This window comes from Pezoporus occidentalis, unplaced genomic scaffold, assembly GCF_034315485.1.
Source record: "Pezoporus occidentalis ecotype Australia unplaced genomic scaffold, CSIRO_AGI_Poc_V1 ctg35, whole genome shotgun sequence".
NCBI lineage: Eukaryota > Metazoa > Chordata > Aves > Psittaciformes > Psittacidae > Pezoporus > Pezoporus occidentalis.
In genome coordinates, this window is record NW_026915483.1 from 1,853,676 (window position 1) to 1,879,300 (window position 25,625).

General features: G+C 44.2%; 1 protein-coding gene across 1 annotated transcript in view; it reads left to right on the forward strand.

Moving 5' to 3' along the window:
* Positions 1–909: 909 nt before the first annotated feature.
* Positions 910–25,625, forward strand: part of SYNPR (synaptoporin) — a 108,867-nt gene continuing 84,151 nt past the window's right edge. The window contains exons 1-2 of the mRNA XM_062630240.1: positions 910–1,054; positions 1,164–1,229. Coding sequence (XP_062486224.1) covers positions 1,037–1,054; positions 1,164–1,229 — 84 coding nt within the window. The 5' untranslated portion in view covers positions 910–1,036. The remainder of the gene's footprint in view (positions 1,055–1,163; positions 1,230–25,625) is intronic.

Sequence of the window (25,625 nt, forward strand, 5' to 3'; positions counted from 1 at the left end):
CTGTTGCAAATCCATGACTTTGACACAAAATCCCCTGCCTCAAATTCCAGTTAAACCTTCACAAATTCACTCCCCCCCTCCCCAGTACATCTTGTTTATTCTAAGAAGACATTCTGGTACTATTGATTTTTTTTAAACAGAGCTTCAGTCTGAGCAATGCCTTATTAAACCTTTGCAGATGGCTGGTTCCTCACAGGGCATAAAAGCTTCAGGTATTTTTTAGGCAGATACTGTAGTCTCTGACCTACTTAGGTTCCAAATCCTATTTGAGCACTGGTGTCCTGCTGGTGGCACAGCTGGTTGTCAGGGTGGCAGTTCACTTGAACATCTGAGTGTTTGCAGAGCTGCAGACTGACTCCACTTGCTGGATGTGTGCTGTTACACAGGGTGATGGGTTTGTGCCCTCTGCACTTTGCTGGGGCAGGACCTGGCTTCATCGCAAAATCCTCATGTTGACTCTTGAATGCCACGAGGATCTGAAAATGCTGTCAACAAGCTAGGGCAACACAAGTGTGGATGAATACGGGGAGCTGCTGCTCCAGTCAGGCTGTGCCACCCGGGATGTGTTATCTTTATTAAGGCTATGTTAGGGAAAAAAAGGCCGAAACATCAGTAAGGCAGAAAACGTTCTGCTGTCAAGCAAACGCTACAGAAACAAGAGGAGGGAGTGCTCTGAGATCAGTCTAGCCGAGCTGCGCCCTGCTGCCGCCGACCCCGGGGAGGGCGAGAGGGGCACGAAGGACAGCATGCAGCGTGGTGCCATCCCCATCGCTGCTGCTGCCACGAAGACGTTACCGGCTCCTCCGCAGGCGATGCAGGAGCCGGGTTATTTTCCTCTTGTTTTTCCCTTCCCTTTTCCTTCCTGCCCCGGAATAAAACAATAATTTAACCCCAGATTAATGCCGGTTTAAGAAGCGGCGGGCGCGGTGCGGGGCGGTGCGGGGTGTGCGGGGCCCCGCCCGGCTGCTCCGCCCGGCGTGCTCGGGGGCGGCTCCGCTCCGCTCGGCTCCGCTCGGCTCCGCGGGGCTGCGGCGCCATGGAGGCGGTGGACCAGGTGCGCGGAGCCCCGCGGGCGGGATGCGGGGGGGAAGCGGCCGGGATGGAGCGGGGGGTGCGCGGCGCGGGCAGCGGGCGCGGTGCTGACTCGCTGTCTCTGCCCGCAGCTCGCCTCCGCGGGCACTTTCCGCGTGGTGAAGGAGCCGCTGGCCTTCCTCAGGGTGCTCGAGTGGGTGAGTCCCGGGGGGGGGGGGATCGGGCAGCGATTCGGCCGCAGGTGGGTTTGGGAGGGGGATACCCCCTAAGTGCGCCCCGCGGAACAGGTGGGAAAAGGTCGGGATTGGGGCTGGGGGCTTGGTTTGAGGGCTCACATCCTCCAGTGATGTAGCCGGGTGGGTTGGGTGCCGTGTCTGTGTGTGTGTGTGTGTGTCCCCGTCCCCCCCCCTTCCATCCTTGTGCTGGATATAAACCATTTATTCTCTTTTAAACGGGAGGGTTGGGAGGGGGGGGGATAATCCTCATTATGCATTTAGCAAACTTGTCTCTGGGCCGAGCCGCGAAAGAGGCAGATAATTGGTTTGCGGAGCAATGTCACTGTTTGTTGCTCTGATGCTCATTCGTAGTGAAGTCTGCAGGTCAAATGACATTCATCGCCAGTAGGTCTGCGGGAGGAGAGAGCCTCTCTGAACGGAAAGTTCAGAACATGTCATGGAGGATTAATCACATTCCCTAACGCCGTCTGGCTGGGGAATTATGTAAGCCATGTATTTTAGGGGTTGAGTCCCCGTGTGGGTGCGTTTATTCACGTTCCACCCGCTGCGAGAGGCTGGTTTGGTGCGCTGGGGGCAACAGCTAACACCAGACCTCATCTCTGCCCATGTTCAGCAGCTCCTCTTCACTGCTGGGCATCTCGAAGCACCAGGTCTGGTGGAGCCGGGTGATGAGGATGTGGTGGTGCCACAGGCTTGGGATGAGGTGGCCCCACAGAGGGTGACCTGCATGCAGAGCATAGACAAGGTACCTTGTGTTCCTCACCCACAGCTCCCCCAGTCCCACTTGGTGCTGCTGCTGCCATCTCAAAGAGAAGTCAGGACATGCTGGGGTTGAGCCTTAGACACTGGTCTAAGGGTGCTTCAGCCACTCTGCATCACTTGCTGCAGAGCAAAAGAATTGGGAGCAAAGCTATTTCTATGGCAAATAGGTGCTGGGAGAATGGTCTTTTGACTATCTGCCCTGTGTCTAATGGTGGCTGGGAAGCAAGCTTCTCCAGGAAGGGCTTTGGGGCAGGGGGTGCAGGTTGTACCCTTGAGGAAACTCTTCCCTGTGGAGTGTTGACACCCTCAGGACAGCAAGTGGGAACTCCTCTCTTGACAGTTTCCTATGTCTGTAACTTCTTCCAATGGCCGAATATAAAAGCTGCTGTTGTCATGGTTGAAAGCCACATGTAGAGCTCTTCTGGCTGCTCTATCCACACGTTGCCTGTTTGTGTACATACGAATGCACATGCGGCTCTATGTAAACAGCTCTGCTGCCACGGCTGGGATGTATCAGCTCTTGGCCATAAGGGAATGCAAGAGAAGGGTGCAAAGTATGTTAACATTTAAGATGGTCTGAGAAATTACTTTTTCCGCTTTGACATCTATGTGTAAGTAGAATTAAGCATGTTATTATGTGTGGGAGACTTGGGGTTTTGCTGTTTGTGTTTGGTTTTTTATATTCTTGAAAAGCTTTTTGGGTCACCCATATTCCAGCTCCATTCACTTCATCTTGTTGCTTCCATCTTCATTCTCTTACCATGCCTACCAACTGCTACCCACCTCTCTTTACCATCTCATTTCAGCTAAGTGCCCATCTCTCCCTCAGGCTCCTTTTATCCCCCTAATTATCATTTTAAACTTTAAAAGGCCACATGCTCCAGCTGATTCTGTATCTACTTCCACATTCCCCCGGCAGCCTCACAGCCATGGTGTGCTTGATCAGTACAGTCAGATTACACTTCCTAACACCTCCCACTTGAGTCCTAGATTGCATCTGCAGAGAAATAAAGTTCATAGCCCAGCTGGTGATGTCGTGATTCAGGGTGTTGGGTGGCTCTCGTGCTTGGAGGGACTCTTGTGGTGTTGTAGCATAGAGAGCAGAGGTATGGGGGTTCTTCAGAGAGGTTGGTGGTGTGGAGATGGTGTACACCAAACATGTCCTCAGCCGGTCCAGCCCTGAATCTGCATTCTTATCCATCAGACAATTCGTATAGGCTCATGGTGGCTTAGGGGTCAGCATGCCTTTATTCGTAAGCCTCTTGTATTCCTGATGGAATCTGTGTATTAATGAGTGCAAATGTTTGCAAGTCTGAAGTAAACTGAAGTGACAGCAGGTTTCTCAGGTGGGAAAATGTATCCATTCTGGAATTAATCTATAGATGTGCAAATTCCAGTTTACCTGAAGTCTGGCTCAGGCATGGATCATTGTCTTAAGGAGCAGGGACTTTATCTGACCTTTTTCAATCTTCTGCTTTGACTGTCACCTAACACCCTGAGAGAAGATGCTGAGATAAGACTGATTCTTCTCAATATTCACAGCACTGTGATACGTTTTCATTGGTATTTCCTGTGTACTTTGCACTCCCATTTTCAGCCAAGAAATTGCATTTAGAAGCTATTAAAAGACAACATTGGCTCAGGCCCAGGAAAGGTTAAAAGAAAGAAGGAGAAAAGGAGGGGGGAAAAAGTATCTGGTAGCAATTAAGCAAGAGTTGCAATTTTTGAACTCCACCTTGGTAATAGACTGTGTACTTGGAATACGTGGGCTTGGAAAACCGCACACACAGCTGTGCAAGATAGACACTGATATTTTTCCAGCTTAGAGTCAGCTCTTGCTTCATGACATGTACCGGGGCAGGGAAAAGCTGTTTAAAACTGTCTTTGGTCTTGCTTTTCTTTATTGCCTTGGCTGTTACTCCACAGACTTTTGCACGAGAAGAGGGTGTCCTTCTGAGGCTTATTTCTCATGGTAATCTGTTGTGGCACTACGACCAGTTGCAATGTCACAAACACTATTGCAGCCTCAGTTGAAAAGAGGCTCTCCTACACGCACACCTGGCAATAACGAATAAGGAAAAATGAAAGAGGAGAAATGTGTTTATTTGTTTCCCTGGATTAATTTCTGTGAATCTCTGGATGTATTTAGATGGCTTTTATTGGGGTTCACAAACAGTGATAAAGACAAGCAAGTTTCTGAGCTCATTGCCTCTTTGGAGCCCGACAAGAGAGGTTAAGCCAAAAAGCAGGGCTCTGCGCATTCCAGTGATGCATGAGCTACCTCATGTATCGTTTTATCCAAATATTTGTCTGAAAATGGCAACTTTGTGTCACTAGGCTGAGGTTTGTAATTACTTCTGCTACTTTCTTGCAGTGCTTTGCCACAAACAACTTCCCTCCTGCAAAGCAAGCTGTCACATTTCAACGTCAAACAATGGGAGCTGCCGTGATGTCCATCCCATCTTTCCTTTGTAACTAGCACAGATGCAGGAGCTCCACCAGTTTGCAAGCTGGGAGGTGCTATGATTGCCTTGCTGACTATTTGCTGGTGGTTGTTTTACAGTTGCTCCCTGCTCTGCCAGCTTGCAGCCCTGTCTAGGCACAACAGAAGGGGTGTTTTGGGCACAAAGACCGTAAAAGTAGCTCTGTCTTAAGCCAGTGCTGCTTGTATCTGGCAGAGGTGAGTTGTTTATGTTGTAGGACAAATCTTGTGGAGACTGGGGCTGTTCTTGATAAGACAACTTTGATACGGACATTAGGATGTTCAGTGAGCACAAATGTGTCTGAAGAGTTGTTTTAAGTCTTGCCTTTGTGCAGAAAAATACATTCCAGGCCTCGCATGACTCCATATAGTCACTGCTGATGAGCATCTTCATGGGATGCGCCGAAGATGTCCAAAGCAGGGCAGGGCACATGGGCAGCAACCTGCCACTCGTTTTTGGTGGCAAACTGCAAATGTGTGTGTACATGGACCAAGCTAATCTTGCTTTGCTTCCTTGCTTGCATGAAGTGATTGTTTGCCTGGTGAGCTAGGAAAAAGTCCAGGCTGCTGCTTCGGTTTTATAGATTTTGTATATATGTAAGAGTCAAGCTTGCTTTAATTATATAGATTCTGAAAGGGTTACCACCCCTCGCCTTGCAAACAGATGTGTGTTTGGAAGGCAAAGGGAATCAGTCTTGAAAGACTGATGACAAGCTTGTCTTTTGTCCTAATGCTGATTGCTCATCTGGACATGGAGCACGTTTGTTGGGTTATATTTGCATGCGTATGAATGGACATAAGTAGCTGCATGCTTTCAAGTGTGTCCTAGAAAAGCTTAAATAACTTGAGATGCTGAAAATAAGGGGGGGGGGGGGAAATTAAGAAGGTAATGCTTGCATGAGGCATGTGTGATTAGTAGTTTGCTCTGTATAGTGTATTATGGCCTGAGATATTTTTATAGTTGCTTGAGACTCTTCATCATATTTGCTTGTGTGTGTCTGGCTTTTGCTTCACCAGAAGGCTGCTGTCTGCCCTGACAGGGGCAGAGACTTCAGGCGAGGTAGCAGGGTAACTTTGCTAGAGCTTCATGCTCCATATGGATGCAGGGCTTGGAGGAGTTGAGTGTTTGATCTTCTCTACCCTCATATTAAAAGAAAAGCAATGAAAAGAATGGTTCTTTCCGCTTGCTGAAGTGGCTTATGCAATGCCAGGATCAGATGCTGCATTTAGTGTTAGGTCTATTCATCCTGGTGTGTAAGGCTCATAAACACATGTGAAAACTGTACTGTTGTCTTTTTTTTATGTCTGCCTTGGTATATAGGTACGTATCTGTTCTTCAAAACCTGGTGCAACTTACTGCCTTCAAGATCTTGCATGTGTAGTGTCAGGTCAGTGAAACACACGCCACTTAATCAAAAAATGTAAACCCATTTCTATGGTATTTTAATATTAGAAAGGTAATTACCATGTAACTAACCCTTCTCTGTAAGCTGTCATTAATTGGATGATTTCTTGTAGGCAGCTTAGCATAATGCATGCAAAATACACTGCAGCTCTCTACAGATGAAAACTGCCTCAGTGAAACAAGGGGATGTGAGCATCCAAGAGACCCAAGTCCTCTGTATTGGCTTTGCCAACCCTTGTCATTGCACCTACAACTTACAAACACATATTGGGGCACCAGTAACCTGCAGGTTGGACAAATACTTTTATTAGGAAGAAGTGAGGGGTGGATTTTGCCATTTCTCATCGCACACAACAGAACCTGATGTCTAAGATCTGAAAAGTTTTTGTAGTCTTGTCAAAGCCAGATGTGAAAGCCATACGCCACTCTGTCAGAGGGACTGGGCTAAAGGTAGCAGCAGCAATAACAATGCCTATGTGGTATTTGACCTTTTGGTTATAAAGCCTCAACTTCTGTGAGTTTTGTGATTCTGAAAGCTTTGGCTTTGATAAACCATATGCCTTTGGATCAGGGTAGCAGATGAATGGAAGCCCTAAAGACTGAAAACCCAGAACTCAAGTGAAAGAGCAGAAAGTCTGTCTTGTGATCCCATGGTTTTATGCAGACTGCAGAGCACTGGCTGTTCTGCATGCTCCTCACATGCATGTTTATCTGTGTACAGATCTTACTGGAAACTGTGAGCAACATTGTCCCATCAAAATGTTGCTGTTCAACGGTGCAAATGCTCGTACAGGCAAGGAAGGAATGAGAAAGATCAGCAGTGCCTGACCACATTGCAGATAAATGACATCTTTCATCAGGAAAATACCTACCATTTTCCCCTTAGGCTCATGTTGTGATCACAGAAAGGTTGATTTTAAAAGGGCATGTAATGATTCATTTAAATCTTGCTGATTCTCTAGCAGCCCAGAGTGGGACCTGGTATAAAACAATTATATAGGATTTTAGTGCAAATGGCTGAGCTACAGTGCTCCAGGAGGCAGGACTTTTGGGGTTATGTACTGCTTTTGTGGAAATCCCAGGGTTAAACTGGTTAAACCTCCTCAGGGTAAGTAAGCACTTTTGATGGCTGGTGTCATCCAAGTGTAGCTGTTTGAAGCAGTAGGAATAGAGATGAGGAGAGAGACTCATTAATGCTAAATTTGATTATATATGCAAACCAGGTTTCTATGAAAGGAAGAACAAAAATGATCTGACTTTCAAACTAGCAAGAAGATGCATGGAGATACAGGGCTCTGCCATTAGACAATACACAGTTAAAGTCTCCTTGCCAATTTTTAAGAGGGAGATGTTTCAGTCATCACTCCTGTAAATCAGCATCTGCATAATGAGAGCCGTGGGTAAAAGCCCTGCATGTTGACATCTCTGGATTCAGTGGCTGCAGTTGGAGGAGGACAGGCTTCTAGGTGCTTGTGATAAAACCCTTTTGTTCACTATGAGGGTGCTGAGGCGCTGGAACAGGGTCCCCAGAGAACCTGTGGCTTCCCCATCCCTGGCAGTGTTCAAGGCCAGGCTGGACACAGGGTCTTGGAGCAAGCTGCTCTAGTGGAAGGTGTCCCTGCCCGTGGCAGGGGGTTGAAACTGGATGAGATTTAATGTCCCTTCCAACCCAAACCATGCTGTATTCATGGCACATGTGAATGAAGGCGTGGGAGTCTTCCTGCTCCCTGGCTGAAGTCTCCCCTCTGCTCTGGAGGGACCTCCTCTTGATGTAGGAGGAGAGAGGCAGAAAGCAGGTGATGCTGGGCTCTGCACAGGGCTGGCAATGGAAGGCAAAGTGCTGAGGCCTCAGCTCTGCAAGCACAGCTTTCTCCTTTGGCACCAAATAAAAGTGGTTAAGTAGTGCTCTGGTCCTGGGGCGCAGTGTGGGAAACAGCACTTGGCCTTCTGTCTGCCTGTCCAGCTTGGCAACTGCCCAAAGGGGTCTTAATGGTTTCTGCTCTCAGGGGGGATCTGCAAAGTGCTGTAAGGAACATGATGGGAAGGAACATACAGTGTGGAGGTGCTGCTTTTAAGGTGTTTGTTCAAAGTGGCATATGTACTGTAAAGTGTGGTATAGTTGCTAAGGTGACAGCTTGCTTTTTGGCAAAAGCAAAAGAATACTGAATATAGACAAACTGTAAGCTTTTGCTTTGTTTAATTTGCACAGTTTTATCTCCATGCCATTGTAGAGACTGCTTGGGTTTCTCTTTGGAAGCAGTATTTTCCCATTCAGAATGCTTCACTCCATTAGAAAATCTAATATTGCTCCCCATTCTTAAGGAAACGCTTAAATTGCATGAAATTATGGCGTTTTCAATGATTATAACTGTACATACAAATTATGGCATTGTAAGGGTTTGGTAATGGCATTCACACAAGTAAAGAAGTATTCTCTAAGAACCTTTAATATAAACAACAAATATTAGGTGTTGCCTGTGGATGTGGGCACATTCCCGAGTGCACAGCCCAGAGGATTTTTCCATGCAGTTTTTGCATACATTTGCAAAGTGCTCCAGCCTACACTGAAATGCATTGTGAGGTGAGAACTCCTGTCAGTCAGGCTCAAAGGCTGGCTGTGGTGAGAGGGTGTGAAGCCCAGGCAGGGAATCCAGCATCAGACAGTGTGGTTACTGCCAGGGCTGAGTATTTTCATAATGCTGCTACAGGAGGAGAATCAGCAGAGGATTACACTGACACGGCCCCTCAAGAGAAGGGGTTTTCCACATAAGCAGCCATACGTGGCAGGAAGCAATGTTATGGTCTTCAGTGCAGAGAGGAAAGAAGAAAGATCTCAAAACCTAATGCCAACTTTGATCTTTAAGCAGTGGGGTACATACATGATCCATGAGAAACAGCCAGGAAAGGCTGGGGTAACATACTCATTGCCCTTTATAGTTTTACCTTTCCTTTCTTTATGGTGTTCTAATGGATAGATAAACGTGTTTCTCTGAACGAGCTGTTCTGTCTGTGCCTTTTCCAAAATGCCTTACCATCTGGGGAGAGGACTGTTTTAGAGGCAGAGCCTGTGGGAGCTGATGAGCTAATGCTGTGGGGAGCAGCAAGTGTTGCTGCCTGGAGCTTGGAATAAAAGTTGGGGGGAGCTCTGTGGGCTCCTGTTCCCAGATAAGTGCTGTACAGATGACTCAGTTTGTCAGTGCCATTGCCAAGGCAGAAGTTAGTAAGGCTATTTTCAGAGCGGTCAGAGATCATGATGCCCTAGACAGGGGGCTTTTGTCAGGGGAATGGGAATGTGTCTTTGTTAAGAAGACCCCAACAAGCATCCTTGGCCCTGAGATCGTAGGGATGTTGTAGTCCCCTGTTTCCCTGTGTTAAGGAAGCAGGAGAAATGCTATAGAGCGGGAAGATATCAATGAGTTATACATTATCAGATGAGAGGGGAATAGTCCCAGCACCACTGCAAAACTCTCAATCTGTCAACTTGATCTTTATTCCATGAGAAATACCAGACCTGCTGCATACAGCCTGATAGAAGTGATCATGAACCTGAAGTATTGAGGGTGAAATTCTGCCCAGATGATCTCAGAAAGAAATGCTAACTAACATTGGCAAGATCATAGATACATCAGGAAGTAATTTATAGTAATAGCTCTTCAGTAGCTCCTTGAATTTCAAAAAGAAGTTTGTTGTGTCTGTCCCCAGTCTTCACTTTTCCTGTTGTTAATTCTCTGCTCTCCTGTGTTGAGTGATCTGCTTCTCAAGTGATGCCTCAGCTCAAATCCTTTGGCACTTGCACTGTTGTGTGCGTATTTGACACTGCATTTGCAGAACTTCCTAATATTAGGTGAAAAGCCTCTGTGGCACCCCAAATAGTACTATAGAAGTAGCAAAATCTTCCTTGCTGGGTTCCCAAAAGCTAAGGAGACTAGTGGCTTCCTTGTTGAGCCTCCCTGATGTGGATCATATTATGGCCTATGGCTGCCTTCAGCATCCAAGTCAAAATACTCCAGGATGTCAGGAAATATCTTACAATTTAATGAGTAAACTTCATCCTTTCTTGAACTTTTTTGAAGAGCAGTCTTCTCCCTGGTTGTGTGCTGGAGGTATGCTTGAAGTAAAACAAGAGAAGTCTCCCATCTACATGCAAGTTTAAAACCATCTAGTTCCTTACCCCTGCTTACCTCCTGCAGACTCTGTGTTGCACAGAACCCCACTGCTGTGCATCAGTTTTTTACCCCATTTAGAACAGCCTTCATATGGAGATGGAAGTAGCTGGGAGCAATTGAACATGAAAAGGTCATAGCTCCCTTTTGGGACTGTGAAGGGAAATGCTGGTGGGTGTCTATCATTCCCAACCAAATGGAGTTAGGTTTGATACTGGAAACTGGCCTATTACTGCAGAATAAGTATATTGCAATAATTATCCTTTGGAGTTGAGCAGTTTTTCTAAGTGCTTTTATAGACACTGTGCTTGAAAGGCAGAGCAAGTGTGGGATTCCCCCACCACCAAACCCAGCAGCCGATAAATCCGGTAGAGCTCTCCTGATTGCCATCTCCAAGGGCAGTCAGCGTGCTGGAGTGGGATTAGGTCCCAGTCTGAAGGAACACGCCTGCCAAAAAATTAAACAATGGATGCCTCCCTGTTTAATTTTAACATTTTAATTAAATTCTTTGCTGCTGTGCACCTTTGATCTCAGTGAGCTGATATATGTGGTGTCTGCTGTTGAGTTGTAGCAGTGAGTTGTTCTAATCTTGCAAGTAGATGTAAGGATGTGTTTGAGTGTGGATGAAAGTGCAAAAGCTGAGCACTGCCAAGTACATTGCAAGCTGACTTTTCCAACTGGTGACCAAATGGATGTGTACAGGGGGATTACTCATGAGTATGGCTCAATAGAGCTGCTTTCTGAACATATTCTCTCCCTATTTTTGATCTGTGAATGGTGCTGCAAGAAGAGTTTGCTTGATGGAATTGCTCATTGAAAGGACTGAAGCCAGGAACTGAGATTTTATTGCTAAACAAATTCAGTTTCAAGTTGGATGATTAGTAGAGTTTGATCCTTTAGCGAGCTTAAGCAATACTGTGTGGTGTTGACTGGGCACAGCTATCGATTAGTCCCATCCAAGTGCCCAGCCTGAGAGTATTTAGTTGCTGTTTTCTATGCAGCCATGCAAAATGTAGTTACCGAGCAGCATGTAGCCAAGCAGCCCCACCACAGCTGACTTCTAAATGTACAGAAATGTCTTTAAATAAAGACATGGTTACACATTGTTTCCCCTGCACTGCTGGTAGGTAGTCTTCAATGATGTTCAGAGGAGGTAGCAAGCTGGGAGCAGGATGTATTTTCATGGCAATGAAAGGTGTTAAAGTGAGTTTCCTTCTGTATAATAACCTGGAACAGGTGACTCAGGAGTGTGTGGAGCATTTGTCCTTTGCAATTTGAGCTGTACCTAGATGTCAGGAAAACATCTGTGATTGCTGCATCAGTAAGTCACTGGTAGAGCTTGATTTGGAAAAAGGCATTTAATTTCCTTGGGGGAAAAATAATTTTCAATCTAAATTTCCATTGGAAACCGGCGTTCTGGTGAGATCACGGAGTCACAGAATGGTTTGGGGTGGAAAGAACCTTAACTATCATCTAGTTCCAGCCCTCTGCCATAGACCAGGTTGCTCCAAGCCCCATCCAACCTGGCCTTGAACTCTGCCAGGCATGGGGCAGACAGAGCTTCTCTGGACAGCCTGTGCATACTGTCTATCCCTTATTTTGGTCAAACATGGGGTTTTTCAGAGGCAGCACAGTCCACTTCATGGAGAATCGCTGAGCTGCCTTCATAAGCGCCTTTGTTTTGCTGCATTGTCTCCGTGGGCTGTGTGCGTTCCCTCTGCTGCCTCGCAGCCTGTCACTCGTGGCAGGCGGCTCTGTGGAGAGGGCACCCGTTCCAGCACAAAATCTGTGCCTGTCCAGATTGCATGGCCCTGGCAGGCAGCAGGAGCTGGCTTCACAGTGGGCTGACATATGCAGGGGACACTGGGTGTGCCACACTGCAAAGCCTCCTGCCTCCACTGCCATAGCACACGTTAAGGCGCTTCCCAGGGATGATACAGTGAAAATGAGTTCTTTGCCTGCAGTCCTGCACGGCCCCGCAGCACTCTCCACTGTGAGGACCAAGTGCTGTCACTGCTTTATTCCCCTTTTCTTTTTCTCATCCCATTCATCATGGGTTTTGCAGCAGAACAGCAGCAACACGGGACCGTGATGGGGCTCGCTTCTCATGGTGGAAGTGAATCAACACAGCTTTTGTTGCTGAGGAGTTAACTAGAACAGCTCTTTCTGCCATATACCCGTGGCTCACTCTTTTATAAAAATAGCTTTCCATCTTTTTATTTATGTGCTCGCTAGTGCTGGCCACCATGGGTGCAGTGCTGGTTGTTAACGCAGCTGAAGAGCTCTGATGGGGCTAATAAATGGGTTTTTTTGGGGCAGCTTATTCCCCCCAAAGTAGTGACTCAGCAATGATCAGACATCTCTCACGGGACAAATGGTTCCCAGCTATTCCCAACTGGCAATAAAACCTGTGTGTCACTGGGCTGCCAGAAGGTAGGGCTTGAGTACCCCACATCTGTATTTCTTCTGCACAGAGAGATTGCTAAGCATGTTCTGGGTGTTAGGACAAAAGTACTCTTGCTTGGTTTAAAAGAGATGATTATTTTTTTCCTGGGGATTTTTACACTCCACCCTGTGATGCGCTTTGGGATGCATTCAGCTTTCTCTTCTGAATAGGGCTCCAGATGATGGAAATAAATTATCATAAATTAGAATAGATTGCACTCTTCAGCATCTCTACATCTGTCATTATGTTTCTTTAACAGTTCAGTTTAACATTTATACACACTCTGACAGCAGCTACTGGTGTGTATGCTATAAATATTGGCTTGGAGAAGACATTAATGGAGTTTAGGTAAACGTTTGATGCCGCTGAGATTCTGTTCCATATGGTGGTACACAGCGAAATCGTATTCAATGTGCCATGTATAGCGCTCATGTATTCCCTATAGACTGGCCTCTTGGAATTTCATAAGCTTACCGTGTTACTAGAGAAGGCACAGGTGCCTTCAAAGAGGAAAGTGAGTTTCTTGCAGTCTAATCTGTTTTTCACCACCTGTATTCTTTGTTTAAAGCCAGCTTGTAGTGTGTATGGATGGGAATGGCTCAGAGAAAAGAGAGATCTTACAGAAACAGTGGTCGGGTATTAGGCAACGAGCTGTGGGAGCTTTCTGCTTTGAATGTGTGTGAAGAAAATGCATGTGATTTTCTGACCAAGATGCCATTTCATTAGAAAGTAACAGGGTAAAAGCTTTGAATGTTGCCTGGTCACGATTGCTAAACCTCAAATTTGTGACTCTTAACCCCTGATGAAACTGTCATCAAAACCACTTGTAGGAACCTGGGCTTCATTTGAGGAATCTGACTTGCAGGAGGACAAATAGCTGAGAACATCATGGCAAGAGGCAGGAAGAAATATATTCTAGTCCTTCATGTTCCTTCCATAGATCAACAGGATTTGGATGTCTCCCACAATTTTATTTCATTTTTTTGTTGGTTTGGGTTTTCTTTATTTTGTTGTTTTGCTCATTGCAACACCTTGATTAGTGTAGGTTGATAATGTGGCTGCTTCCTTTGCAGTATTTCTCAGATTTAGAAACAGAATCACAGAATGGTTTGGGTTGGAAGGGGCCATAAAGCTCATCCAGTTCCAAGCACCTGCCATGGTCAGGAACACCTTCCTTCCACTAGAGCAGGCTGCTCCAAGCCCTGTCGAAGGTGGCCTTGAACACTGCCAGGGATGGAGCATTCACAGCTTGCTTGGGCAGCCTGTTCCAGTGCCTCACCACTCTCACAGTAAAGAATTTCTCCTTTATATCTAACTTAAATCTCCCTTGTGCAAGTCTGAATTTACTCTGTTCTCAAGCTAGCATGAGGGTAAGCAGTGTGTTGTCTGGCTTGGCACCGCAGAGGGGCATTTGGTGTACAGCAGTGGGGCAGCCCAGTCTCTGTGCCTGATGTGGAAACATCCGGGTTGTACCAGCCCCGGGGCATATCTGCAGCGGAGAGGTGGCTGCTTCGTTTGGCCCTGTGTAATGCAATGTAAGTAATGAAGTAACCATAATGTACAAACTGGCACAAAGCAGGACAATCGGAAGAGAATGCGCTCTTCACACTGTAAATTGCTAGAGGTCTTTATGATGCCAGTGAATTAAAAATCTGAGAAGAAAAAACCCTCCAGTGCTGCAAGTTCAAGACGCATCTTTTAAAAGCTGCTGGTGGGGAGGGGAAGAGATAACTTATCTGAATGGAAATGTATTTAAACTCCATGTCTTGTACAGTTCTGGGTTACTGCAAAGAAAACAGTGTATTCCCTGTTGCAGAGACTGAATGGGTTTCTGTGATAATGGTTCTCCTTTTGATCTGAATCATTAGTGAGGAAAGACCTTTGCAGGTATTTCTTTCACAAGAAGTTGCTTCAGGTGTTCTGGTGATGAAGTCGTGTTTACCCACACTGGTGGTACACAGGAGCCTGATGCACCTCTATGTACATCCAGCAAGGCACAAGGCATCCACAGCCTCTTTCCACCCGACTGGGCAGAACCCCCTCTCTTAGCCTTTCTCAAGTTTCCAGGTTTTATTGCTATTCTGAGTGCTTGTGTAGTGGTTCTGCCTCAAAATCCCTCTTCTTTCTGGCTCCTGCAGGAAAAAATGCTTTGCAAAACCATTAGCAGAATCCTTCTGCCCAGAGCAAAATCTTGCCCATGGTTTTCCTCTGAAAACCTAGCTGCCTCTGAGCTTGCAGCTGGCATTTGTCTCTTGAATGATGCTATAAAGGAACTAAACTGTATTTAAAGAAAGACAGCCTTTACATTCACCTGATGTTTAAGACATTTTAACCCAGTCAGCAAGATTTCATGGTGAGCCTTGATCTTAGCAGGAAACCCTTCTTGAAGCCTTCTTGAAGCTGAAAGAGAAGCTGCATTCCAGGGAGCAATTTCAAAGCAATGAAACTCTGTTGTTGTTATTTGTTGTATTTCTTTCCTGCATCTTTTGTCTCTTTGAGGCCTGGGCACTCTGGGTGCAGTCCCTACAAGATAGCTTTGACAGGCATGGGCTTCTCCTTGGTGCCCTCATGTGAGCTGGTTGAATTTGAGAAGGGATGTGCAGCAGGAGGAAATTCATGTGAACAGTTTCCATTGGACCACTTGTCATGAGAATACATCCTTGAATTATTTAATTAGTTGCATTTTTTAATTTAGCTCTGATCTAGACTGTAAAGATCCTCTTGGGTGGAGAGGAGAGGAAAGAGCCCTTATTCCAAGTGATTTTTTTCTTTTTTCCTCATAGGAAAAGGGCCTATGTTCTTCTTTTTCAATAAATCTGCCAGGTTTTAGTTTTCCCATACGACTGACGTTCATAAATCCCAAATCTATTTCTTTTAGGCTTTTTGTCCCCATAGTAAACCTGGAGATGGTGCATTCCCAGTTCCTAGTGTCACTGGTACCTGGTTGAAAGGCCCTTCAGGGTAGGACGGGAGGAAAGGCACAGTTCTTGCACTCCAATCAGTGCTGGATCTCGGTGTTTAAAAATATCACAAGTGAAAAACATGGATGTGAGTCATACAGAAACCACCCTTCGTAGCTCAGGGAGAACAAACATCAGAAAAACACATTCTTCAGATGTTTCCTTCTCCTGAGAAGGAGCCACATCTAAGATTTGTTTGAAGTATTCAATCATAAACATTGGTCCCCTGCTGTCAGAGTGACCACTAGACACAGGAGACGCCTACTAAATGTTAATAGCTAATACTGTGCCAGAGGTACATCAGACATGAGAGTCTGAGTGAGCTTTGCATCAAGAGAAAAGGTAGAGGAGGCTGTGACTTCACTTCTTGGGTCAAGATACTCCAATGATCACATTCTGTTGTAAATGTCTCACTTCTGGAAAGATTGGTTCTCACTTTGGACCTAAATTCTCAACCACATCTAACACCATTGGTGTCATATTCTCGGACAGCATATCTGCATGCTTTTGGGGGAGCTAGCTTCCTTTTCAGTCATCCCCTTTGCGCCTCAGCAGTTGGGAGACTGTGATTTTGTATCAGCTGACACTAATGGTATGTTTGAAGCTAGCATGTGTTCAAATGCATATGCATTTCTCTGTGTTTTTACAAGATTAATATTTTAAAGGCTACTCAATACAAAATTGCTGAAAATTATTTAAATCTGAGACATGTTGGAAAGATCAGAGAACTCCTATCAACTATTGAATTAGTAATGTTGAATTACACATGAGAAAATGCTTTTCAATTTAAGCGGCTTTTCTCAGAACTTTTTAGATATTAAATATCTTAATTCATCCTTCTAATAATTGCTCGAGTTTTGGCTCTCTCTGAATATCCCTGCAGATGTGCACAGTGCATATAGTTCAGGCCCTGAACCGTTCAGCCAAGCCACACATCCCTGAGGACTATGAGGGAGCCCCAAAACCGCTTATCTCTTGGAGGTACAGTTTCCTACTACGGATGCAGTGCAAAGACTGAGCCCTTCATGGGTAATTTCATACCTATATTTGAAAACTTTGGTTGTGCTCTTTGAACAGCTAGGGTTGGAAAGGACCATAAGATTGTCTCAGTGTAGATCCTTCAGCGTTATCTATCTTCCATGAATCTTAAAATTTGAACTAGAAATAACATTTGTGTAATAGTTTCAGGAAGGGTCCCGTGAGGTTCTTCAAGGGGAGTTACAAATACTGCATTTGGTTCTTCATAACCCTTGGAGGGGGTCAGCCTCTCTGCAGTCCCCCTTGACAACAAGCTGCTGTGAGAGCTTAGCAGAGCAATGTGTGTCCTGGTTGCAGCAGATGGATCTCATTTGTGTTGCTGTTCATAGTCATGATAGGCAGCAAATGGAGTGGAGCCTGAGGCAGCACTTTGCTGCCTGAAGTTGATGTCTGATGAATTACAGAGATAAATAAGGCAAGAGTCTGCCTTTGCTTCTCCTTTTGAGTGTGCACGTAAGTGTTAGGTGGTCCATGTTTGAAGACACAATGTGAAATGAGCTTTCAAATATTTCCTTGAAGTTGTCTTTATTATTTCATTATAATGGTAAGGAACAAAGCAGAAGAATCAATATGCCTAATTATTACATCAAAATGCGAGAGAAATTAGCCAGTGAACTCTCCCTTCTCTAGGGAGGATTAATCTTCCTATGCTCTATTTCAAATGTCTTCCAGAAAAATGAAAGGCTTATCACCTAGGAAACACATGGTCCTAATCACCCAGGTCTGGCACTTGGATTTACAAATGGTTGAGGGGACTCTCAGTTGGTCTTCTGAAGCACAAAATTAGATTGTTTTGCTTGTGCTTAACTGTTGGAGTTTTGTAGCTGGGTGATTTGAATGACAAATGCTAGTGAGGCATGCACCACGTGTCGTCCAGATACACCTTGGCTGGCTCTGGATGAGCTGGTGGACCTACTCAGCACCAGCCAGTGCCAGGTGGAAGGGTCCTAATGTGATGCTGCCAGTGCAGCAGTGTTAATGAGCTCAGCTTCTCAGCAGTGAAGTGCTATATTGATGAGTCTATAATGCTTACAGAGCATTTATCTTTGCACTGTACAATATATGCTTATTTGTTAGCTGTAAGAGACTCCAAGAAGATAACATTTTTCTGTGGCCTGGTGGCAAATAGCCATGAGATGCTTGCAGGTGATCCTGCAGGACTCGATCCTTCACTCTGGAATTAGTCACTAAACTGAAATGGCAAAAATATTCCCTGCATGCCAGGCTTAGTATGGCAATAAATGATAGTTCTATCTCTTTGCTGTTGGCTTGTACCAAGTCAATGATGTCTTGTGATATTTCCTACTGGGTTCATTATAACAATATCAAGCTGTGATGCAGATATAAGAGTATTTCAGATAAAGTGTTCAATGAATAAATTAATGTTTATAAAAGATGTGTTTAACCCCTGCTTCCCATAAGGTCTGACTTTCTTTAGATTTTGTCATTTATTGTCATGTGCTGTCCCAGTAGAAATCCAAGACTGGAAGTACCAAGATGTGCTTCCCTAGAATATCACCATGGTTTTGGCCAGGCAGATCATACCCAGGAAGAGAAGAGTTTATTCCTTGCCTTCAAACCCCACCTCAGTGTAAAGAAGACTCAGCAGCTAAAATATAAAGGCTAAATAAAAGGAAAAAAAGGGCCATTTCTTTGCATAATGCTGTGGAAATCATCCTCAGAATTCACAAACTGAGATGACAGCTCGCTGTAGGGAAAACTTCAGTCCATCATTATTTTGCATTTTTTGGGTTGCTTTACTCATGGCAGTTTATTAATTAGTTTTTATTTTGCACTCTTTCTGAAACAAAAAGATTTCAACTCATTATGTATCACCCTTGTACCTTTTTTCCTTCCCAAATTACTCTTTGCTTCATGGTCTGTTCCTGTCTTTCCTGGCTGCCTAGCTGATTAACTGGGTGATGCTGACTGGAGGGCATGAGATGGGCCACTGATGCATCACCTGATTATGTGTCCATGGAAACCCCCAGAGGTAAGACCTCTGTTATCAAAATAAATTGGGATTTTCTGCCAACTAATAGTTGGCAGAGCTTGCACTAATGCTAGATTCTGCTGGGTGATGCAGTATGGAAGCCAATTAGCCTTTGCTGATAAGCTAGGCTTTGATTAAGCTTTTCCAGGCTTTCTCATCACGAGAGACATGTATTACTCATTGAACATGCAAATGCATTTGCAGTGTGTAATTACAGGATTCTCTAAAGAAGTGACCTATTTTAAACAGGGCTTTTGTGTCACTCTTATTCCCTCTCTGAGCTTACCAACTCAGTCACACAGTCCAATTCAGCAAATGCAATTGACTGGTTTTAGGAGTTAAAATATCCTGTTGTTGAATGTTTTATGCTTCAAATACTGAACATAATGAAGGCCACTGCGGTGGGTACGTAAGCTATCTGCAGCCACTCTGAAAGCCTTGCCTTTTGTAGCAAGCCTTTGGGAAGCAGTGTGCTGGCAGTGCTGCGATGTGCAGCTTGAGCCAGTGTAAAAAATTATCTTGTCCTGATAATGCTGAGAATAAACTCTTTTTCTGCATCCATAGGCAGGGATAACTTACCCTGCTAAATGTGCAGCTCATTGCACTTGATGGGAATTCACTTTATTGATCCAATTAGCTCCTGACCTGTTCACAGGGTGATTGTGGATGAAATGATGTGATTAAAATTGATTATGGCTGTGTGTTGTGTCTTTAATCTTTGACACTCGGGATTTGAGTATTGCAGCATGCCTTCTGTAGCTGATAGTTGATTGTGAAGAGCATCAAGGGGTTAACATGTTTTCACGCTCCTTAGGGATACATTTTTCTGTGTTATATTCTAATTCATGGTCTTGTGACAGTATCATGTTTCTTATCCAGTCATACATATTACGATAGTTCAGTCACTTTGTCTCAGAGATTGCGTGAGCTAGTAAATGTGTGTCTATATAGGACAAGGGATAAGGGGCTTGAATTTGAGCAGGGGAAGTTCAGGTTAGCTATAATGCAGAAGCTCTTTACAGTGAGGGTGGTGAGGCACTGGAATGGGCTGCCCAGAGAAGTGGTGAGGCTGGACAGGGCCTTACACGACCATGGCAGCGGGTTGGAACTAGATGATCTTGAGGTCCTTCCCAACCTTAGCTACTCTATGATTCTATATCCATATGATGGTGCTTTAGAAAAAAAAAGCCTAGGAAATAGAAATTTTGTTTCCAGGTGTAATTCATGGTTATAGTCATTGAGTGTAACAAAGGCATTCCAATAGCTAGATGTACATACTTCCTGTTTGTGGGACCAGATCTACTGCTGCTGTCACAGAGCCTCTGAGATGCAGTCTGAAGTCCATCAACATTAGTGCTGTGACACTTCAGCAGGTATTTAGGTTTTGTGGATTTTATTTTTTTTTTTTTTGCCATTTTGGGTGGCAGGAACCAAGGGTTTGACCCCTGCAGAAAACTGGTTGAGAGCCATTATAAGCCCCAATCCTACAGGAGTGATCTCGTGTGTGATATACAGGCTTTGTCCCCTTTGCAGGTGATGATTGATGACTTCAGTTTCCTACACCTTAGCACTGGGGCTGGTGGGTTCAAGAAATGCTTGACATGAAGGCTTATGTAGAGCTTGGTCAAGTTTCACTTGTGGAGCTCTTGCTCATCCAGTTCCCTCTGCATGGATACTCCCAAGGTTTCAGCTAACAGTCACAGAGCAGATTTCTCTTCTTGCTCTAAAGTCATGTGTTTATCCTCTTCCAAATTAGCAGTTTTCAAGTGTCCTACTGGAAATTTGGCCTAAAATAGCCTGAACACTTCTGTTTTATTGTCATCGCCAGCTTTCATGCATGTAAGCAGGCTCCAGTGGGGCCACAGTCTAAACTTGTGCCCCACTGGTTCCTTTATTTAAATCAGATTCCATCTATGGTAGTAATTTTGCAAGGGAACATTCGAGGGATGATGTCTGAGTGTGAATATCTCAATTATAACTGCAATTCTACAGCATTTAGGCTTTAAAAGAATTTTCATAGAATCTTAAGAATTGTAATTCTTTCTCATTCTATCAATAGTAACTGCAAACTTGAACATATGCAGTGAAAGGCAGGGAGGCAAATCATTGAGCTAGAGAGAGAACACAAGTGCCTTTTTCATCTGAGGAAAATTAGCAGAAAGGAGACAACTTCCAGCAAACTGTGGCTTCCGATCCACAAGCTGATAAAATCTGCATATTAGTCACAAGTTATTTTTCCAGATTTCTAGTTCATTCTGTTTGCTTTAATTAAAGATGCTGAAATTCTCTTTCAGTCTTTTTAGTCTGTGTTTCATAACTAGTATACTTGGTAGGGGGAGAAAAACCAAGCTCAAAACCATCACCACCACCATTATTACAGCTCACATCTGGCAGGTTGTGATTTGGTTTTGTTTCAACCAACAAAGATGCCAAGCTGGGTTTTATTTAGGAGTAAATCCAAAGAAGAATGAATTCTATTAGTTGGACCACATTCTGTAAAAATTAGATATTTTTTTCCAAAAAAAAAGGCATTATTTTATGACAAAACCATACACAAGACGAAATTATTAAATCCAAACCCTTCATTGCATGTTTTTGTGCTTGACATCCCAGCACATCCAGTGTTGGCGCATTTTATGCCAGTGTGGAAGGAGGTAGCCATTCTGAGTCTTTGCAGTGGTGGATGTGTGTCTGTCCAGGGCTTGTTCCACACTGAATTAATTGCTGTGAGGATTAATGATGTTTCACTTGCCTACCAAGTGGTTTAAGTGCCATAAGGACCTGGAGACTTTAAGTCCACAAGCCAGCGACATCTCAAGATGATGTATCATCTTTTGGTGTAGTAGTAGTATCACCAGAGAATCAGCTTTTCTGCCAGAAGTAGCAAACACTGGCTAAAGCATTGGCATTGCTGCTTAGGAGGATATGTAAGAGTATTTTGGTTGCAAAGCTTGGCTTTTACAACTTTGTAGTGTTACAGTGACTGAGGAAATCACTTCAGTCACAGAAGGTGTTTCCTGTACTCTTCTGGCATGTGGTAGTTTGTGTAACAGCTGTTCAGGTTGTGCTGCTGAGCCTGAGTTTCTGCCACACCATCACCTCTGGAAAAGCATCATCATTCTCAGCATTGTAGAGCAGCTGGCACAATCAGAGCCCGTACCATGAAATCTGTTGGCTCTCATGGTTTCCTAATGCTCCTGTAGTTTGCTGCTGCCTGTTGTTAGTGCATGGAAATTTTTATTGTCTTTTACTGTGTTTTCTATCCTAAATTTAAGTGTTATTCACTTTCATAACAAGGAGGGATGTACAAGGGGGAGGATGCATCAACGGTTGTCAGAGAACATGCTCAGAATTTGCAGAGTGGGAATGCTGACCTCTAAGCAGAAGACAGCCTTCAGCAAGGGCCAGTTTAAGCAAGGGGAGGGAAAGAAGGGGGGAAGTGAGTGAATGAGCCCTCTGCCTGGTTTTAAACCATGACGTGTACAGCACATAGTTCCAGTTTAGTTTAGTTAGTTTGTGGTAGAAAGTGGTTCCTCTGCATTATGCATTATTTTTTTCTGTAGAAGAATCATCTATACTTGTGCTTTTCAATGGCTGTTTTCCTTCCTTGCATTCATCTCTTGTCCCATTTTCACTGCTACCAGCATAATCATTGCCTAGAGATGTATACGTGTTGGACCATCACTCATGAGAATTTTTTTGGTTGAAACCAGACTTCGCAAAAGGGCTAACATAGGGTTTGTATTTTATTCTTCAATCTGTAACAGAGAAACTTAGAGATTTTCCAATCTACTCTTAACTGATGAGAGTTGAAGTGAATCTGCACATCTAGATGCAGCAGAGATTACTATTTCTTTCTCCCTTATAAAATACTAAAATGCCATTAAAGCAGAATGTTTGCAGTAATTTTATGTGTGTGTATGCATAAAAAACAGGAAGAGAAGTGAACCTTATCGATTTGATGGCACTCATTATCCTAGAGCTACTTTTTCACAGGGTCCTTCTGCAGCATTTCTAGACCTTTTTTATTTTCTCTTACAATTTGCACTGACATATTTTGTGTTTTGGAGGAATTTCCCTGCCACAAGATGAAACACCATCCTGTCATCTCATTTATTACTTGGTTTTTTCACTTGCTTCAAACTCTCAGAAGCTAAATGCTGAATTCATAGTGAGCCAGGAGGAATACCTGATTACGTTAACCTTTATGCATTGTTCTGTACTGAAAATGTCCTCTGCTTATTTCCTGTTAAGGCAAACTACTTGATTTCCCCATGCAAGATTATACCTCCCCAGTGACATGTCACTAATAAAGACAGTCTGTTCTAATAGCTACAGTGTTGTGTCTTTTTTTATTACTGTTATTTTCAGTGTGACCTTCATGTTGGTTTTGCCTATTGCTAGGTTGAGCAAGAAACGTTCTGCAGTGTTATAACACTAGCTATAACAACAGTGTTGGGGTATAAATTGTGACTATTGTTGTTGCAGAATGTGGGAAGGTGATGGGATACTGCTGTGCTGATACTATCATATTTTGTTCTTGGTAAAAGATGGTTTGTTGCTAGAAAAATTGGACTCCTACAGAAATAACCCAAAGCTCTTTGTGCAATGGGGGAAGCTTAAGACATGGTTTGAAAGGGAGAAGCTCCTCTGGATCCAAGCAAAGCAGGTGAGACAGCCTGATTTGGTGGTGATGCTGGATAACAAACCTTTGGCATGCGCCCTTGCCCTGCATCTCCTGGAGGGCTCTGCTTTGGTGCCTGGGATACAGAAAACCCTGCAGGAGGCAAGAAATCACTGTGCCCATTTAGAAAATAAATCACTAATTTAAATTTACCTTATCTCTGGCATGCTTGAAACTTCACTACCTGAAACGTGCGAGGGAGAGCCCTTCTGTGGGGCTCTAGGTAAAAACCCAGCCTATTTCCATGGACATACTGATTTTTACTTTCTAAAGGCAGAGGCTCTGATTGCAGTCTTTGTCCACCAGGAATTTGTTTAAAGCAGATACGCTCTCTAAAGATTTAATGATCAGAAACCTTTTCCTCTTGTTTCACTTCTTTTTTTCAAGTGAAAGGTTGTAAAACATGGGCAAAATGCAAAGCTGAAAGGAAGAGAAGCCAGGAATACTAAAGAGTGAGAGGGAGCTTGCTTGAACGTGTTGGCCAAGCAGCTGTTCATGCCTCCTATTTAGCATGAATGGAAGACATAGCCCTGATTAAAAATGGTAGGTAGCAGCTGCACAGCCTGGGCTAAGGATTACCAGATGGTTAACTGTGATTGACTTGTCTCCATGGAGCTCAGTGGGGAGGGAGGAATGGAATATCTCAAATGTGATGAATATGCTAGGTACACAATTTTTTTCATAATGAATGTGCCAGATTTGTTTACATGCTTCTTGAATAAAATATGGCTGCTAGTTTGACTTAAGACAGACATCTTTAGTACATGCTATGTTGCAAAACCTTGCTCTTTTGATTGTAGGTGTGATGATTCCCCCTCATCTCCCCCCCCTTGTTCCCCCAGTGCTGTGATACAGCATAAAATAATTGGTTGACAGAATGTTGATTCTGCAGCACAGGGAGGATTTGCACAGATGGGAGTCAAAATATGTCTCTTTGCCTTATGCTAATGCCACCACAAAGGTTAAGGAGAAGTTCAGAACTGAATGTGGAATCCTTGTGCTGCTTTAGCTGTTGCAAAGTGCTTGAAGTTGGTACCTGAAGGAAGAAGATCTGGATCTAAATGCTCTGGCTGTCTGCTCCCTCTTCTTTACAGCAAAAGGGTACCAACGTTTGCTGCATATTCATAGTACAACGGTTCTTGCGTGGCTGGTTTCCCTTGCTATGTGCCTATCACGGACAAACTAGGTTGTTTTTTTTCCTAGCGTAGGAAAAGCTAGAAATCACAGATATCTCTAAAAATACTGTGGCAAGAGGATGATACATCAACATGATTCCAAACAGCATCTTCTAACGGGGCTTGGCCGAATTTCTCCCAAGTGCCAAACAGGTGGCACTTGTTCAAGCAATATGCTCTGCAGAGGCCATGTGCAAGGTGGCATATTCATCCCACAGCCTGCTCGTTGGGGTGGTGGGGAAAAGCAGGCATCAGTCAGGTTGATGGCCAGACCCACCTCTTCTCTTGGGTGATCCATGGGAAGTAGCAGCCCCATGGCTTGGATTCCCTTCCCCTCTCTCTGATCTCTACTTGTTTGGTAGGGACAGCAGCTCTCATGGTGTGTCTTTCGGAGCCATAGCACCCTGAATGCAGTGGGGTTTATGGCTCCCTAATGAATAGAGGCCAGTAACTTGGAAAGTGATACATTGGCATGTTTTTAGGAAAAATAAAATAGTATTAGCAGTGAATAATTTAGAAATACCAAGATAAATGATGTGTTTGAGGGAATGTGTCACCTCCAGCTGAGGGGAGTGAAAGACATTGATTGCGTTTCTTTATCCTCTATGTTGAACATCTTTACTTTGTGTTTGCATTAACTTTTAAGAGCAAATTACAGATATGTCAAAAAGATGGAGTTGTCAGTTAGCTAAGTCATTCCCTCAGATTTGAGCATGAATGAGACTGTGATGCTGACTTGTCTTCATAAATGCTTTGTCACCCAGAAAATACTACTTTTGAGCCTGTGACACTTAGTACTTTATTTTCACTCTCACCTGAGTGTTGTCACTATATGAACACACAAAAAAATGCTAGTTCAAGCTTCTGATATTGAAAAGCAAATGGTTTATTTTGATGTTGTTGGATTTTGGGGGTTGTTTTGGCAGTATCAAAGCCTCCCTCCTTCTTTCCAAAATATAAAACCAACCCAAGAATCCATCTGATTTACTGAAAGTGGCAGTCTTAAAAGCAACGGTTTAAAGGCTCATTATACTCAAACAGTACACGTAAGGGCTCAAGGTGGAGGTTGGGCTGGTTATGGTGGCCACAGCCTCTGCTTCTACGTAGGATAAAACATTTGGTTGTGGGTTTTGTGGTCGTGCTGTAATGAGAGTCCCAGCTGCAGTAGCACAACACAATTTCCTGCATGTTTTGAGTGCAGAAGTTCAGAAGAAAAACAAACCTGTGTTTGCCAGGCTGAGCATGAAAC